General features: G+C 35.8%; 1 protein-coding gene across 9 annotated transcripts in view; it reads left to right on the top strand.

Annotated features, from left to right (window-relative positions):
* The window catches only part of EPHA5 (EPH receptor A5), a 408801-nt gene that overhangs the window by 362973 nt on the left and 25693 nt on the right, over window positions 1-20135 (top strand). For all 9 annotated transcript variants that reach the window (XM_069594218.1, XM_069594217.1, XM_069594214.1 and 6 more), the window contains 3 exons: window positions 13877-13938; window positions 15858-16067; window positions 19606-19755. In XM_069594218.1, coding sequence (XP_069450319.1) covers window positions 13877-13938; window positions 15858-16067; window positions 19606-19755 — 422 coding nt within the window. The remainder of the gene's footprint in view (window positions 1-13876; window positions 13939-15857; window positions 16068-19605; window positions 19756-20135) is intronic.

Here is a 20135-nt window from a genome sequence, read left to right as displayed (position 1 = left end):
CTTTCTCTGAAACCTAACTACCTTTGCATTTCCTTCAAAACCTTATTCAAATTCCATCACCACCTCCACAAAATAATTCCTCATCACTTAACCCTGAAATAATCTCTCATTCTTTTGCTGCTAAGTTACTTCAGTTGTGTCTGACTCTGTGTGACCCCATAGACGGCAGCCCATTAGGCTCCTCTGTCCCTGGGATTCTCCAGGCAAGAATACTGGAGTGGTTGCCATTTCCTTCTCCATCCTTCTTTTGAACACTGTGCTAATGTAAGGATTTTTGTAAATTTCTGCAGTATTCCTTACTTTGTCCAAACCTCTTACTCAGAACTTTCATTTATTTTTTTCTCTTGCATATATGTTTTTAGCTCCCTGGCTAAAAATATTTGCTCCTTGAAGAAGCAGAAACATCCTAATTATTATGTAAACCCATTACACTTAAACTTGAACTAATCCATGCCACTTTAGTTAAAACTCTGAGCCTCAATGTCACACAAAAGAAAAAATCATGCCTACCTTATAAAAATTTTATGCAGATGAAATTAAGATATGTTTGTGTGTGTGAATAAAACTGAAGATAATTGTATTAGTGAATAAGCATTTATTTTAATCTATTTAAGTAAATGCATCAGATAATAATAGTGTTAGTCACTCAATTGTGTCCAACTCTTTGAGAGACAGACTCCACTGTCCATGGAATTCTCCAGGCAAGAATACTGGAGTGGGTTGCTATTCCCTTCCCAGGGGATCTTCCCAACTCAGGGATTGAACCCAGGTTTCCTGCACTGCAGGCAGATTCTTTACCATCTGAGCTATCAGGGAAACCCTCAGATAATACTAGACCAGATCCAAAAATTATTAAAGCTAACATTCACCTACTTTTAAAGACCCTTAATTTATTACAGAACTTGTTTTATGTGAATGGTCCTGGCTGAGACAATAAAAGACAACTAAACTTCTCAAAGTAAGACAAGTGAATTTGTCATATACTATTTTATATGCATTTGAGACCTTTGTTTTTGGAAGCAAATGTCATCATCAACAAATGATCATCTTTAAATTCTGTAAAGTCTAGTTTAAAAAACCAGGACTGTGGTTGAAAATACAGACTTAACATTTCCAGTCTTCTAATCGAATATTCTCTTTGATGTTGCTGCCATGAAGCTACACATATGTGTAAAGCAAAATGTAAACATTTAAAATATTTCTTTGTCTTATTTGTTCTATATGAGTTGAAACTGTTTCCCCCTAATAAATGTAGCTCTTGATGTTCAACCTAGAAAGTCTTCAACTTGTTTTTAATTTACCATGTTGCAACTCACTTTATTTGTGTCCTTAATTTCATGCTCTCTGATCTGATGCTAATTTATTCAGCAATTATTCTCAACCTGCAGCACACAGATAATGAGACATAAGTGCAACTAAATCTTGTGATTTTTCTGATTGAAGCAAAGGTGGGGAGCCTGAGGTAGCACTGCTCAGGGTGGTGCCATCCTGAACCTTCTTTCCTGTATTACTACCCCACCTGCTAGAAACATGGGCCCTCATTCAGATTCCTTCTGTGATTTGTTGTTAAACAGGCTACATCATAAACAGATATAAATTCTACAGAGGCTTTATGACAAATGATGTAAAAACCCATAGTTCTTGGCTTAATTGACTCATTCACAATGCAAGATGCTTTAATATAATGTACATGGAGCCAGCTTTTACTATTTAAATAGATTCAGGAAACAAAATTTAAGAGGGAAATTATAATTTATCCACTCTAGCATTCTTGGTTCTCTAAGATTTATTTTTCTCACCCCTGGAAGTATTATCAAAATTGAATAAATATTTCAATTAAGTCTTAGTTGTATGTGTGTGTGTGTGTGTGTGTGTGTGTGTGTGTGTGTGTGTGTGTGTGTGAGTTAGTCGCTCAGTCATGTCTGACTCTTTGTGATCCCATAAACTGTCGCCTGGCTGTCCATAAAATTCTCCAGGCAAGAATACTGGAGTAGGTTGCCTGCCATTAGGGGATCTTCCCGACCCAGGGGTCAACCCCAGTCACCCACATTGTAGGCAGATTCTGTACTGTCTGAGCCACCAGGGAAGCCAGTTATATTTTAGTTCTCCTGTAAAATTAATAAATTTAAACAAAATGCTAGAGAACAATGAAAGAAATGTTTCCTTATTTTTCTTTCTGTGTCTGAGGAGATAGCACATTCAATGACAATTAATTATTTAAATTATAGGACAATTTTGACTTATTATATAAATTTGTAATTATCTTTCAAATATAGGATATTCTATCCTATAAAGCCATTTTTATTTTATAGGTCCTTATTATATATTGCCCAGGGCTATTCCAACAGTCTTCAAACTAGTCTTTCCATTTTGGTATTTTCCAATGGACATTAGTCCATTCCATACATTTTACAAAATCACTTTTCTCTCCTGCTTCATCACCAGGAGCAAACAAATCAAGCAGAATACATATATTTTGATTCTTGATATAATTTGATCATATCTCCATTAATATTCTATTTATTTTCTAGAAATCTCTACCTAGTTCTTGTTTTCCCCCTTGGCGATACTTCATTCAGCCATAGTATGTTCTCTCCATTTTCCTCAGCTCTACTTGACCTTTAAGATTATTCAAATATGACATTCTCCATGAGACCAGCATGCTTTATCTTAATTTTTCCTTCTGTCCTCACTGTCTGCCTTGCATAGAGTAAGCTACTCAATAATGTTGAATAGCTGAGTAAAGGAAAGCATCTGAGCTCTACATTTGTTTTATTTTGCTCACCTCCAGGTTGCTAGATCAGGACTTCCCCAATGGCTCAGTAAATAAAGAATCCACCTGCAATAAAAGAGATGCAGGTTCAATCCCTGGGTTGGAAAGATATCCTGGAGGAGTAAATGGCAACCCACTCCAGTATTCTTGCGTGAAAAATCCTATGGACAGAGGAGCATGGCAGGCTACAGTCTGTAGGGTTGCAAAGAGTCAGACAGCTGAGCAACTGAGCACACATGTACCTGTTTCTAGATCGGTACTCAGCGCATATAGGATTCCATGTTTTTGCTGAATGAATGAATTCTCAGCCAGAGACAATCTTGCAGATCCTAGTTGCATTTACTGCTGCCCATTATATCATAGTTATCTCTCTGTACATATATTATATATTACATGATGAACTTTTTGAAATTGATAGGTGATTACAGTGCCTCTAGTGTCTGTTATACGACCATACACACTAGGTAATATTAACCCTTTTTTTGAAAAAGACAGGATTGATTAAGCTTCCCTGATGGCTCAGTGGTAAAGAATCTGCCAATGCAAGAGACATGAGTTCAGTCCTCGATATGAGATGATCCCACATGCCACGGGACAACTAAGTCCATGTGGCACAACTACTAATCTGTGCTCTAGAGCCTGAGAGCTAGGCTGAAACTGTACACCCTAGAGCATGTCCTCCACAACAAGAGAAGCCATTGAAATGAGAAGCTCATACATCGCAATTAGAGAGTAATCCCCACTCACTGAGAACTCAACTAGAGAAAAACCTGTGCAGCAACAAATCCCAGCACAACCAAAAATAAATCAATAAAATAAGTTTAAAAATGAATAATAATATTAAATGACTCAATGACTAAATTGCAGTTATCTAAAAAGTTTATATGAGTTAAAGTGATATAAAGTTTATATTTTAATTTAAATAACTTTGTTCTGTCAAACCATGAGTGTTTTAGGGAAAAAGTTAAAAGGCATACAAAGGAAGTGCATGAGGATCTTTTCACAAGACCTTGCATATAGCAGTTATATCCACTACACACACACATATTTCAGAGCTAAAGACACACATAAGTTCAAAGTATAGGATGTTGTTGCTGTTTAGCTACTAAGTCACGTCTGACTCTTTAGAGACCTCATGGACTGTAGCCCCCCAGGCTCCTCCGTCCATGAAATTTCCCAGGGAAGAATACTGGAGTGGGTTTCCATTTCATTCTCCAGGGGATCTTCCCAATCCAAGGATATAACCACTACTGATCATTAACATTACTTTAAGAATGTGGTATGTTAATACTTTTTACATATTATCTCCTTTAATGTGCACAACAATGCTATCCTGAAGATAATATTTGTTCTCAACTTACAGATAGGAAAATTTAATCTTAAAGAGGTGAAATACCTTATCTGATATCATAAATATAACATAGGACAATACCAGATTTAAAAATTATTCTACATGACTCCAAACTCCAAACTCTTAAGCAGTGTACATTACTAACTTCATATATCATTATTCACTATACACATGACAAGAAACATTTATTTATTCAAAAGGTATTAATTGACCACCTACTAAATGTCTGTCCTTGTTAATCAGTAGGATACAGTGGAGATTAAACAAACTGATTTCCTGCCTTTATGGAGCTTACCTTTGAGTTGGGGAGACAGAAACTAATTGAACAAATACATTTACAATACATTAAATGAAAAAGGAAGCGCTAAATTAGGAGATTATGGATTGTTTCTATTGAGAGTTGGTTTCTATTTTAGAGAAAGATCTGACTAATAATGCTTGAATAAATGGAAGGTGTGGGCCTTACAGATATCCGAGGATAGTGTAGTGTAGAAAGAAGGACCTGCAAGGCTTGAATGGAACTTGCATAGAATGCTCAAGAGACCACAGGGCCAATGTTGCTACAATGGAATGAATGAGAGGAATCTGGTAAGAGCTTAATTTGAAAATGTAATAGGAGCTTGGATGGTGTGTGAACACTTTGGTCCCTGCAAAGACTGTGTCTTAATCTGAGCTTTGAAGCCATGATGTGATGGAATCTTATTTCTACTTTAATAGGATTAATCAGGATGCTGTGTTGAATAAAGATGGTAGAAGTCAGTGTTGAAATGGAAAGAGAGCGAGGAGACGACTGTCATTCACATCTCTTAGGGTTAGATCAGGGTAGTAATCTAACAAGATGGTAAGTAGTAGTTGAATTCTATAGATGTTTTGAAGGCAACCACAGGAAAGCTTCTTATGAATTAGATGTGGAATGTGAGATAAAGAGAAGAGTCGATGGTAATTTTAAATTACTGTTGTCCTGAGTCCCTTAAAGAAAAGAATTGCCATTTATGGGGAAAGCCACAGGAGGAGCAAGACTGTGGTTGGTAAATCAGTAGTTCCATTGTGGACAAGTTACTTTTGAGAGGCTTATAAGCATCCAGTTGTATAAGATTGGACTCTGAAAGTATAAATGAAGATGTTTGCAGTATGAGTATGCTTCGATTTTACATCTTCCGTTTCACAAAAGGAAACAATTCAATGAGCCATTATCAGGATAAACCATGATGGAAATAAACAAATTTAACACTGAAGTAGAATGGATCCCAGACATATTATTCTATTACATCTTCAAATTAAGCTCTTACCAGACTCCTCTCATTCATTCCCTGTCCTTTCATGAATGTTCTTTGCAAGTTTCAAGCCTTGCAGGTTCTTCTGTCTACAACATGCTACCTCCAGAGACTTGTTTTGCATTATGAGGGCATAGAGAGAGGTATAATAAGTAAACAAAATATTTATTAGATATTTACAAGTGCTGTCTCTGCTGCTGCTAAGTTGCTTCAGTCGTGTCCGACTCTGTGTGACCCCATAGATGACAGCCCACCAGGCTCGTCTGTCCCTGGGATTCTCCAGGCAAGAATACTGCAGTAGGTTGCCATTTCCTTCTCCAATGCATGCATGCATGCTAAGTCGCTTCAGTCATGTCTGACTCTGTGCAACCCTATGGACAGCAGCCCACCAGGCTCCTCTGTCCACAGGATTCTCTAGGGAAGAATACTGGAGTGGGTTGCCATTTCCTTCTCCAAGAGCTGTCTCTGATAAAATCTAAATCTTACTCACCAGAAAGATAGATACCTGTAGAAAGAGAGATTTCCTGGCTCAAGGATTGACTATTAGTAAATCAAACTTTGTGATTTAAAGTCAATTTCATTATTAATAAAAGAAAGCTGTCACAATTTTAATTTAGATTTCCCAGCTCCTGTGCAAAGTTGATAATCTCTGAGTTCACAAGAAATTATCCACCTTCACTAATGTCAGAGAAGTTCTAATTCATTTTTAACTTGATAAATGAGTATCTAGTGAAAAAGTTTATATCAATGTAAACAATCTGAAATAAAAGAGGGTATTATGGAAAGCTTGAAATTTCTACTTAATAGAAACATTTAGCTTTTCCATGCTCCTGTCTCAGGTAAGGTATAGAGCTTTATGATTTTATAATCTTTCTCAAAATTAAAATTACATAATTTTATAAATGGAATTAAAATAATCTCAGTGCCCTACTAAGTTTTGATTACCCCATACGATCTCTTCCCTTCCCACTCCACTGCTTAATAAGCATTATCTATTCCTACTACAAGCACAAGATCCCATTTTCTGGTTGACCATTAATAATTGAATCGTGATATTTGTTATTCCAAGCTTCCCTTGGAATAAAAAATAAAAGTAATTTCAAGAAGCTACAAATATTAATGTACTAAGTGGAATACCAGCCAAATATATAGAATGTCATAGCAAGATAAAGCTACAGATATAGAAATATAATAATATGCTCAGACAGTCGTGTCCAACTCTTTGCCACCCCATGGACTGTAGCCCATCAGAATCCCCTGTCCATGGGATTTTCCATGCCAGAATACTGGAATGGGTTGCCATTTCCTTCTTCAGAGGATTTTCCCTACCCAAGGATTGAACCTCTGTCTTTTGCATTGCAGGCAGATTCTTTACCGACTGCACCACTATAAAAATAGGCTTACTTTTAATTATTTACAAATCTTGTAAAATGTTTCTAAGAGAAGCCAAGTGACAGCTGTTTTCCAATGAATTATGATGTTTCTAAATTAAATGCTTCCTTATGTCCTTAAGTGGTACCACGTGTTTCCTGATACACTCGTGGTTTCAGAAAAGCAGATTAGTATCAATGCAAATAAAAGAATAAGCCCAGATTTAGCTACAACTCTTGTTATGTGGCCTGTTTCAGTGTTTCTCAAAATATAATGTGCCTCTGAAGATATTGCTACAATGCGGAATCTGTTTACATAGATTGGTTTGGGATCTGAGATTTTGCATTTATAACAAGCTCTCTCTTGGGTGATAGCTATGCCACATGTCAAGGGCCATGCTCTGAAAAACAAGGGCTAAGTCAACATTCCCCAAAGTTTGTTTAACCTAATTTTGAGATAGCTTATGAAAAGAGACTGCTTTACCGGAAATGATGTGTTCTCTCCTTTCTTGAATTTTGTTGGACATGAGCAACCAAAAAACATCAGTAAGGCAGCAGATGAAGTTTTGTTTTATTGTGGCAAGAGAAACCCACATATCATGATATCTACCCTATTAAAATTTTAGGTGCAGATTACACAGTGCACTTTTGTTCATTGTAAGCACAATGTGGTATGGCTAATTTCTAGAAACTTCTTGTCTCGCGTAACTGAAACTACATACTCATGAAATAGAAATCCCTCTTTTCCCTTCCCAAGGCACTGGCAGCCACCATTCTGCTTTATTTTTCTATGGGTTTGAACACTTTAGATTCTTCACATAAGTATTATAGAACCTAAGACCTATCCACTTCACTATTGAACACTTCTGAATGCTTAGAGCATCCATAAGTAATGATCGTATGTAAGAATGTTATTTATTGAGAGCAACTGAATTCCCACTGGATCTACCATTAATGTATGAGGTGGATTATGTGGCACAGTCATTATTATCAAACTTAATATAACACAAAAGACTATCTTTTAAGTTTTAAAATGAAATTTAAAATTTAAAATAAATTTGTAAATTATAGGCATCATATTGTGGAGGGAAGGAAAACAGCTTTCATAGTCAGGTAGACCTGAATTTGATTCGCAGCTTTGTTTTTTATAACTTTCACTAATCAACTCAGGTAATATATTGAATCTTTTTAAGCCACACTTTTCTCTCTGAAAAGAGTCATTTGCAATATCAGGGTTACAGAATCTTGGTGACAGTTAAAATTAATATCATGACTTGTAAGAAGTGGGTACTCAATAAATCAATAAACTGTAGCTGTTTTATGATTATCAATACAAAATGATAAAATATGACCTAGGTAAATTCCTCAAATAACTGTTTCTATTACTTCTTAGACTCTGCCTGAACTGGGTCCTTAGTAAATAACATAAAGTAATATAAAAACTCCACTCTCAGATTAAAATCATGTTTTAACATGCTTTATGAGCTCTTTTTATATTGATATTTTATAATATGCTTTCAAAATTATTGGTAAATCTACTCTTTGTCTGTACTTCAATTGGATAATGGAAAATGATTTATACCATTTTATTGAGTTTACAATGGTTAAAGTAAGCCACATTAATTATTGCTATGTCATCTTTGCAGGCTAGCAGGAACTGAGACAAAACATAAGCCAAACTAAATATAATTATCATTAAAATGGCTCAAACATAAAAAATAATCAGATGGTTTGTGAATTTTCTTATTCTTGTCAACAAAAGAAGGTCATGTTTATTTGCAAATATGCATTTTTATTGCTTTCCCCCCATTTTCTGACGGAGAAGGCAATCGCAAGCCACTCCAGTACTCTTGCCTGGAGAATCCCAGGGACAGCGGAGCCTGGTGGGCTGCCATTTATGGGGTCGTACAGAGTTGGACACATCTGAAGTGATTTAGCAGCAGCAGCAGCATTTTTTGAAATATGAAAGTCATTTTAGGTCCCTATCATATTTTTCAAATAACATTTTTGCTATTGAAAATACAACCTACACTGTCATAAATAATGTGTCTGAATTTTAAAATTAGGTGATGAGCCCCAGAAAAACCTTATAGGAGAGGCACCAGGTGCCTATCTCCCTAAAAAAGTAACCATTTTTTTGTTTCCAAATATATGCTATTTAATAACAGTAAGTTTTATGATCAGTTCATTCTCTTTAGATTGTGAATTCTTTCATCTAAGCTCAGTGAACTTGGGTTGAATTTAAGGAACAAATTTGCCTAAGAAAGAGATTTTTTACATAGGCATTTATCCAACTCCTGCTCAGGAGACCTTGGGAGAGCAGTAATAAATATTTATACTAACCCATAACTGTAAGAAGAGGATCTAAAAAATTAGAGGATAGATGCAAAGAGGAAATTCTAGAAAAAAAGAACAGAAGGAAACTGAAGTTTGTGTAGTGGTAATATAGGGGAGGTACTGTAATCATAAAAGATTTGGGGTAGAGGAGGTAAACGTAAATATTGACAAAGTCTTCACTTTGATGGACAAGGCATCTGCTCACATGGTAGGGACTGAGAAGTGCTGATGAAGGAAAGCTTCGATTATGTCCCTTGGATATCTGCTGGAACTCAGTTCTTCCAATTCCAATTAAACTCTGACAACTCCCTCATCAGATTTCTGTAAATGAAAGTCAAAGAGCTTCACAGGGCAGATTCCTGGAAACACAGGCTGATTCCTAAAAATGTAGACCTTTGTCTAGTTTGATCAGAGCTGGTGTTCAGTAAGTACACACACTTTGGTGCTAATACCTATAAATTTTTTAAATAGTTCCATATTGTTTGATAAAAGCTGAAGACAGGGTTACCTGCACATCCCTTTTGTATCCCTACTCCGCTTCATCTCCGAGTACTTCTGAATTCCTGAAATCAGACAGATGAAGGAGTGATTTCTGGTATAGCAGGACGTTTCAATATTCCTGCATTGTGGCTGGTGGAACTTTGGACATGTGGGGCCCTGTGCCAAAACAGTTATTATTTAATTCTGGACTTTTGAAAGAAAAAGGGATTCAACATTAATGAAAGTCAGAAATAAGCCCTAGGATATAACAATGAGACCAAAGGACCCAAAGCAGAATTTTGTCTATTTAGTAATTTGTCTGAGGTCGATTGAATGGGTGTGACAATGCCATTAAAATGAAGTTAATCTGGGAGCGAAAAACAGACTCATTTGAAAAGACCCTGATGCTGGGAAAGATTGAAGGAAGGAGGAGAATGGGATGACAGAGGATGAGATGGTTGGATGGCATCACCAACTCAATGGAGATGAGTTTGAGTAGACTCCAGGAGTTAGTAATGGACAAGGAGGCCTGGTGGGCTGTGGTCTATGGGGTCATGAAGAGTCAGACACGACTGAGCAACTTAAACTGAACTGAACTGAATCTGGGAGCATATCTCAATTCATGAGCTTAGATTACAGTAATCCTAAGGAGAAAAAGCATTTATAATCTTTTTTGTTTGTTTATTGTCATGGCCATTTACAAATACAACATGAGTCACTCATTTTTTTGTTTTTTTGTTTTTCTGGCATTGTATTTCCAGTCATTTAAAAAATTGGTGTTCCCCAACTCATCTCCTGTCACTACCTGAATTATAAAGGAAAATCCAGGCCTCTAGCCGTGTTTGAAGTTGACAAGCTCTTTCATGACAAAATACAAGCTACCTCTTCTTCCTGAAGTCCCTGTCACCTTTTGTTACAAAGGTGACACTTTCAAAGTTCAAGTCAAATGACATCTCTAATACATATTTTCTACATATGGGATGTTTTACCTAACATAGGTATACTACAAATATATGATAAATTATTTTAGGCAAACTCTTTTTTATAACTTTTACAAACTTTAAAAAGGAGGAGAGAAATCAATCTGCCTTTATAGTATTACTTGTCACATTCCATTCAAAGAATAGTATTCTGAAGTGTTTTAACAGAACATAATTATCTGAGTAAGAAATTAGAATGAACTACTGGTGGCTCAGTGGTAAAGAAACCGCCTGCAATGCAGGAGAAACATGTTCAATCCCAAAGTCGGGAAGATACCCTGGAGGAGGGCACAGCAACCCATTCCCGTATCGTTGCCTGGAGAATCCCATGGACTGAGGAGACTGACAGGCCTCAGTCCATAGTGTCACAAGAAGTGAGATACGACTGAACTGACTTAGTACATGCACATACACCATATTACACTAAATAGTGAGTGTTAAGTGATTTTTGAATGAAAACTCCTTTTTCTTCCTAGTTGTTTCTTTTTTGTATGTAATTATCTTTTTATATCTGTTTGTACTTCAAGGTAATGTTGATTGAATAAATTTGAAAGTTCTAATTCTGTGACCTGAATGAATCACTTCTCAAGTAAAATACAGGTACCTTTCTGGAAAATGCCATTAAGTTAATTATAGTGCATTTTCATAATTGATAGGCCCCATTTCCCTTATTATATAAAAAGTTAACTAATAGACATATAAGATAGAATTTTTCTACCATAAGATCTTTTTCCACTTAACCTCAGTATAATTTAGCACTAAAACTGTATATAGCATACATTTATTAAATAATAAAGGGGCATGTTTTAAAATATAATGAGGTTAATGTGGAGTGATAAAACTAGCAACCTTGTTTTAGGTATTTTTTCATATAGCAAATATTTTTGATCTTATATTTTTCATCTTATATCACAGACATATAATTTTATGAGGGTAAAATGTGATCTATTCTCTTGTTCAAATTACATCTAGCAATGACATTTATGCACAAAGTTGATAAAGTTTATAAAATAATGATATATAGTAAATTTAAATTCTAAGTGATGGGCGCATATTGGATTAGCAATATGACTTAGGGGATACTCACAATAACTCTGTGAGGCAGGTGCCATTAGTGTCCCCATTTTGGAGGTGAGAAAACTGAGGTACACAGATGAGAATTGATTTGCTTAAGATCATATGATAGTAATTGATTTATCTGGGATACAAAGCCAAGCAGTGTGGCTTCAGAGTCTGTCCAGCTACAGTTTTATATCAGATGTGAAAAGAGGAGGACCTCATCCATCAGAACAATGATTACAAAAGATGTTTCCAGATAGCAAGAAGAACTAGAACAGTGTTTTGAGGGATGGAAAAATTTGGATTGATAGAGACTGTAGGTATGTGGCATAGAAGGAAAAGAGAGGTATCCAAAAGTAAACGTATTACAAGAACATGGAAATAAAGTTGGGAAAATGCAACATACATTCCAAGGATCATCAGTAGGGCAGTTAGACTGGATGAAAGTTTTTATTTAGAACTCTTGAGAAATCTGTATGCAGGTCAGGAAGCAACAGTTAGAACTGGACATGGAACAGCAGACTGGTTCCAAATTGCCAACATCTGATGGATCATAGAAAAAGCAAGAGAGTTCCAGAAAAACATCTATTTCTGCTTTATTGACCATGCCAAAGCCTTTGACCATGTGGATCACAACAAACTGCGGAAAATTCTGAAAGAGATGGGAATACCAGACCACCTGACCTGCCTCTTGAGAAACCTATATGCAGGTCAAGAAGCAACAGTTAGAACTGGACATGGAACAACAGACTGGTTCCAAATAGGAAAAGGAATATGTTAAGGCTGTATATTATCACCCTGTTTATTTAACTTCTATGCAGAGTACATCATGAGGAAGCACAGGCTGGAGGAAGCACAGGCTGGAATCAGGATTGCTGGGAGAAATATCAATAGCCTCAGTATGCAGATGACACCACCCTTCTGGCAAAAAGTGAAGAAGAATTAAAGTGCCTCTTGATGAAGGTGAAAGAGGAGAGTGAAAAAATCGGCTTAAAGCTCCACATTCAGAAAACTAAGATCATGGCATCCAGTCCCATCACTTTATGGCAAATAGATGGGGAAACAGTGTCAGACTTTTTCTGGCCTCCAAAATCACTGCAGATGGTGATTGAAGCCATGAAATTAAAAGACACTTACTCCTTGGAAGGAAAGTTATGACCAATCTAGACAGCATATTGAAAAGCAGAGACATAACTTTGTCAACAAAGGTCTATCTAGTCAAGGCTATGGTTTTTCCAGTACTCATGTATGGATGTAACAGTTGGACTATAAAGAAAGCTGAGCTCTGAAGAATTGCTGCTTTTGAACTGTGGTGTTGGAGAAGACTCTTGAGAGTCCCTTGGACTGCAAGGAGATCCAACCAGTCCATCCTAAATGAGATCAGACCTGGGCGTTTATTGGAAGGACTGATATTGAGGCTGAAACCCCCATACTTTGGCCACTTCATTTGAAAAGACCCTGATGTTGGGAAATATTGAAGGCAGGAGAAGAAAGTGACGACAAAGGATGAGATGGTTACATGGCATAACCGACTCACTGGACATGAGTTTGGGTAAACTCTGAGAGTTGCTGATGGACAGGGAGGATTGGCATGCTACAGTTCATGGGGTTGCAAAGAGTCGGATATGACTGAGTGACTGAACTAACTTCTGGGAAAGATGAATGTGTTTGCTGGATATTGTTATTTGGCACTTCATATCATTACCTCTATTAAAATGAAATTCATTCTTAAACTCATTTTCTACATAAATGGACTTTGATATTGAATTTTTTTTAATATCGTAAATGTCAATCTTTATCATTCTTGTGATACTATCTTCTCACTGACCCCATTTAGTATATACTAAGATATCATCATGCCAGGAATTTACCCACTACTCAAAGACGACTGTTTTATATATATATATATATATATATATATATATATATATATATATATATATATATAAAATTTGCACACAATAATAAAAACTTCCAGGTACAGGTGGTACTACTGATAAAGAACTTGCCTGCCAACTCCGGTGGACACAAGAGACATAAGTTTGATCCCTAGGTCGGGAAGATCCCTTGGAGGAGGGCATGGCAATCCAGTCCAGTATTCTTGCCTGGAGAATCTCATGGAGAGAGGAGCCTGGTGAGCTATAGGGATGCAAAAGAGCTGGACATGACAAAAGCGACTTAGCATGCAAACTTTTCCTAGATAAGACTACAGAATAAAAAAGCAGCAGTTTATACCACTGTGCTCTTTTCAGGTAAACCGGTGATGATCGTTACAGAGTATATGGAAAATGGCTCTTTAGATACATTTTTAAAGGTAAGATTTTATATAAATGGCAACCATTGGAAGTGTTATTTATATACTGACTGTGATGTTGAAGGAGAAATCCAGTCACCTTAAAGCTAAATTTTAAATAGAAATATTTGGAGTCAGGATAATTGTACTCCAAAAATTAATGTTGGCTTGTAAATTGGCTTGAAACTTATACAAGTCCAAATTACATGTCTCTAGGGTTTTATTTAATGTATGTTAATGTGCCTCCCCAAAAAACCATAAAGGAGGGAAGGAAGGAAGGAGGATAGGAATGAAGGAAAGGAAAAAAAGAGAATCTTTTATAAGTATTTAACTTTCTCTAAAGTAAGTTAAACAGAGAAATACAAATATTATATGGTATTGCTTATATGTGGAATGTAAAAAATGGTACAAATGAGCTTGTTTACAAAACAGAAATAGTGTCACAGATGTAGAAAACAAACTTATGTTCACCAGTGGGGGGTAAGGGGGATAAATTTTCAGATTGAAATTGATGATATAGATGCTATTATATATAAAATAGATAACTAATGAATATCTACTGTATGGAACAGAAAACTCTACTCAATACTCTGTAATGGCCTATTGGGAAAAGAATCTAAAAAATAAACTGCTGCCTGTAAAAAAAACAAGTACATAAATTCTAGTATCTCAGCAAGTAACTGGCCCTGATTTCACATTTCAGTCTCTTTAATAAAAGTTTTGGATTGCTTTAAAAAAAAAAAAGGGTAGATATAGTAGATATATGTATATGTATAACTGGTTCACTTTACACCTGAAACTAATACAAGATTGTAAATCAATTACAATGAAAAAATTTTTAAAAAGAATATAAGTATTTAACTCTCTCAAAATACGTAATATCAGGCAGAACAGGGAAAATGTCTATAAAATCCATGAAAGTCATATACTAATGAAAGAGTTAAACAGACTTATAACTCCCCTGCAGGCCAGCCACTACTTGTACTTCTGTATTTGAAGAATCATTGTGTGATAATAGATGGTAGTCAATGTTGTTAGATCTTCTGGGTTTTAGGAAAAGAATTTACTATGCAAGTTTCCAAATATTAAAGGTTGGCTACTCATTTTATTAGTATAGTATGTACTGAACAATGTAACATGTTTGCAGGCCTGGTTAAACCTGTAGACTGGCAACTTTCAATTTCAAATGGCAACAGCTGTCATTGATTAGAAAAGTGAAGCAACAGTGGCATTAGTTACCATCATAAGAATATGACAGGGGTCCAGTGGTATGGCAAACTTCTCTTCCAGTCTCCAGCCTCTACCAGACTCTGCTGCCAAATTTCTTGTGCATATATTTAAGTTTATCAGCCCCTTAAGGTCACATCATTCCTTTTTTTTCAAAATAAGCATCAGTTGAGCCTTATTCGGTGTGTCTGCACCAAATCCAGTGCACGCAAGCCTCCCAGAAATACTAACATTCTCCTGGTTATTGCTTAGTCCCTCCCTCCCTCATCTGCTACCGCAGAATCTCACTTTTTTCCTCTAGCCATTTCTTTACTGCAATATGCCTATCCAAACAGCTTATTTTAAATCACTTCTAAAATGTGCAGTGTTAACCCAAGGCAGGCACTAAATTGGAGTGATGAAAACACTCTTCTAATGAATAAGAAAGGAATCACAATGCAGAAAAGAGTAGCAATACGTAAGATTTTGATCGAGGGTTTTCAAAGCCTTCATCTGCTTTCACCAAGTAGAGGACACTTTGTATACACTTGGTAACTGATACAGTTTTCAAGTTTACTGTCTATTGCTTAATTTTTTCCATTCTCCTTCAGATAGAAACTGCAATGTGAATTTGGTAGTAGTATGTATTAATTTAAGGATTGAAGGAAGATCCTTATATATCTTTCCCCAGTGATAGGTATTGCAGGACTAATATTTCTGTATAATCTTTACAGAAAAATGATGGGCAGTTCACTGTGATCCAGCTGGTTGGTATGCTGAGAGGCATTGCTGCAGGAATGAAATACCTTTCCGACATGGGCTACGTGCATAGAGACCTTGCTGCCAGAAACATCTTAATCAACAGTAACCTTGTGTGCAAAGTGTCTGACTTTGGGCTTTCCAGGGTACTGGAAGATGATCCTGAGGCAGCCTACACCACAAGGGTAAGATCTAACAGAATGCCTTCTGAAATACTACACTGGAGACATTGAATATTTAAAGATTTTAAAAGAAATGGCCAAAAGAAAAAGAAGTTCCTCCAATATAGGAAGAAAGAGGGAAGAAACAGAGAGGGTGGATAAAAAAGTCCAAATAATTTCCTTGTTAGATGTCAGAAAATTCAAATATTAAACTTAGATAAGCTAAGTATTCACGTAATGAGTCTTAACTGTTTATTTTTCTCTACAGTTACTTAAAAAGTTTCGGTTCAGAGTGGATACAACTGATAGAAATCATATAGAGTATTAAATGTAAAAGTTAAAGAATGTCCTGTATTAAAAGTAATAAATATATACATATATTAACATATAATATATGTATGCATGTAATATGTGCTCATATTACATATCTGAATATATTAATATGCTTTGTATGTGAATATATAAACATGTATAGCATTTCAGTCAGTCAGTCAGTCAGTTCAGTCACTCAGTCGTTTCTGATTCTTTGCGACTCCATGAATCGCAGCACACCAGGCCTCCCTGTCCATCACCAACTCCCAGAGTTCACCCAAACTCATGTCCATCGAGTCAGTGATGCCATCCAACCATCTCATCCTCTGTCGTCCCCTTCTCCTCCTGCCCGCAACCCCTCCCAGCATCAGGGTCTTTTCCAATGAGTCAACTCTTTGCATGAGGTGGCCAAAGTATTGGAGTTTCAGCTTCAGCATCAGTCCTTCTAGCATAAACCCTATACCATAGTTTTTTCATGTATGAAACAAATACAGACATGTCTAAAGCTGCCTTCTAAATATTCACATGGTAGGGAATAAAAGAGCTATTCCTTCAGAAAGTTTTGATTTACTGGAGGTATTTTAATGCCTAATTGCTTTTCTTTTATACTATGTAAACTGTTAAGCCCACTTCTATGGAAAATTGGTCACTAAATCATATTGTCAAAATGAGCATAAATCAACACCCTTTTCCAGCAAAGTAATTGCTTCCTGAATCATTGTAATAAAATTGACAGTTCTTTCTGTAGAAAACTATGGGTAATGATGGAGCAGAATTTCCTGGGCAGTCTATGTACTGTATTTCTTGAGTTTTAATACCTTATAATAAACTAAATTTGTTCTAAATCTTTTGAAAGTCATCCAAACATCCTCAGTGTTTAAACATCTTAGGAAAGCAGGAATTTATCATTATATCTTTTTCACTGTACAATGTGATTAACTTTTGTTTCAATACAGAATACTTTTAACATCACTTATGCTAAATGTTCACATTTTCTAATTTAATTCAATGTTTTTAAAATTACTTGTTTTAGTCTATTTTATATTGTAAGGCTATTTTTTTTCATTGTGTTGTGATTTATGGATCATTAAGGATTAAACTATGCTGAAGATCAAGAGTAACTTACCTAAGCAAACAAAACTTTCCGTTGGTCAGCCTAATAAATCAATAAACTAATTGGTGGGATTTCTTCTAGACCTAATTATTATTGTCATTATTTCTGTTAAGTGAAACCTCAAGTAGGGATTCTCCTGGGATTAGAGTTACACTTAATAAACTTGGCCTAAACAAGATTGAGTTTATAGAAAAATCTGTTCCCAGTATGGTTGGTTGGTGTTTTGCTGCTAAGTCACTTCAGTTGTTCCCAACTCTGTGCAACCCCATAGACAGCAGCCCACCAGGCTCCCCCGACCCTGGGATTCTCCAGGCAAGAACACTGGAGTGGGTTGCCATTTCCTTCTCCATGTTGGTGTCTTGGTTTTTAATAAATGTATAAAGTGAATTTGTCAAAGTCTGTGTAATGTGTCATGCTAGTGGAGAAGGAGGGGGAAGGAAGCCAAAGATGAGGCCCTCAAGATTTACTCCTCTGAAATGGGGTATGGTTACACTTTGTGGAAAACCCGTATACTGAAAGATGAGCCAGTGAGGGAACTTCAGATAATACTGATATACAATATGATGGTCAGAGGACCAGGAGAAAACTTCTAGGCTGAAGTTTAAAATAATCAACAAATTGCAATTTGAAGAGAAATCATAAGGGCTTCCTTATTAGCTCAGAAGGTAAATAATCTGGCTGCCATGCAGACCTGGGTTCAATCCCTGGATCAGGAAGATCCCTTGGAGAATGGCAACCCACTCTAGTATTCTTGCCTGGAGAATTCCATGGACAGAGGTGTCTGGTGGGCTGCTATACCACATGCAGTCACAACAAGTCAGACACGACTGAATTTATGTATACATATATTATATATATATATATATTAACACATATATTATTATGCATACATGTGTGTATGTATACATATATTATATAATAATACATATAATAAAATATATAATAGTAATATAGGCCATCCCAATGCCACATAGTCGGCCTACTGCTGTGATCTTGCCTATGAATATTTTATTTAAAAAGTATGTTTCAGGAGAGTCTTCTTAAAGTGGTATTATCATGTTTTTAAGGAGCAAATAATTCAAAATTAGCTTGAATAATTCAAAGTAACGTTAACTCACAGAAATTTCAGTCATTACATGAAATTGTTGTTTCTTCATATGTGTTGAAAGTTTGGTTCATAAAGAGCAATTTAAGTCCTATTTTCTTCTAGTAGGTAAATTAAATTTTTTTCATCATGCAAAACAGGAAAACATATTTTATTTTCTTCCAAAAAAATATTTAAAACCCACATTTTTCTCTCTCTCAGTCTCTATTTTAAGGTATATTTGCTTATAGATGAAATATTTGATTGCATGGATTTTCCTTCTTTTAAAACTTAAGAGAAAAGAGTTTACACTGAAAGGGGTGAGATATAAAATTGTCTATTTTGTAAACTAAGAGAAAACTTACCAAATGTCATGTAAAAACCCAAACTTGATAACCTTGTGAGTGTTCCCCCATAATCTAATTTTAATAATTTTTAATTGACTCTAATTTAGATACTTGCCTTTTACTTTTAAAACTAAGCAGTTTGATCAAATACACACAGGAGTATGACAATAAAAAATAGAAGTCTAAAAGAAATTGCACAGTGTCAAGGGAAAGTATATCTGAGGTTTTGTTTTTTTTAATATATCTGATTTTCATGCTTGTCTTACTAACTTTGAAACTTCTCAGGATTGCATTCAGCAATCAAGAATTTCTATTTTCAATCCTTATATTAAAGGAAAAAGTGATACCCTGGGAATTTGAGTCCTTTACTTTCTGTTAGCAAGTCATGAAAGTATACCTTATTGATTTGTCTTACTGCCTGCTTTCCCCACTTAAAGTTGCCATCCTGATACTGTAATTGAGATGTGGGTCCTGTATGTGTTCCAGCAGTCAGACAGAATTTAAACTAGAAGCCTTCTGGACAGCCAATTAGTAGTCAGTCTACAAGTGCTTATGGGCTTGAGATACGTGAAAGGAGACTGCATGCTGTCAAACAGATTCACTTAAAAATGCTACATCTCTTTCTACATCTTTTCAGTGAGGCAGAAGTATCCCTAGATACATTTGAAATATGTGGGAATTTTTTTTATTCTTTTTCGATTTTAGGGAGGCAAAATTCCAATCAGATGGACTGCCCCAGAAGCTATAGCTTTCCGAAAGTTTACTTCTGCGAGTGATGTCTGGAGCTATGGAATCGTGATGTGGGAGGTTGTATCTTATGGAGAAAGACCCTACTGGGAGATGACCAACCAAGATGTAAGTACAAAACTAGTCCCCTTAAAGTTTGAAATGAGATACAGTTCTCTGAGTCATGCGATTTTTATACACACACACACAAACGCACATACACATACAAATGTATATGTGTATATATACGTGTATTTCTGAAAATGACAGGTGCTTAAAAAAGTGAAATGCTCTTTGCTTAATCTCTGGTCTGTTTTGTTGTTATTAAGATCCTTTATACAAAACCTCAAAATAAGTTAGCACAAAGGAAAGCAAGTTATTGTTATAGAAAAGCTTAGTCCCTTGCCAGGACAGTTCTAGCTATACTATCATGATGTTTCACTCATTTCATGTCAGTATCATTTTCAAAAATGAAGAAAGAGCCATCAAAGAATGAATACTGACAGGCT

This window comes from Ovis canadensis, chromosome 6, assembly GCF_042477335.2.
Source record: "Ovis canadensis isolate MfBH-ARS-UI-01 breed Bighorn chromosome 6, ARS-UI_OviCan_v2, whole genome shotgun sequence".
Lineage (NCBI taxonomy): Eukaryota > Metazoa > Chordata > Mammalia > Artiodactyla > Bovidae > Ovis > Ovis canadensis.
This window is presented reverse-complemented; position numbering and strand designations above follow the sequence as displayed.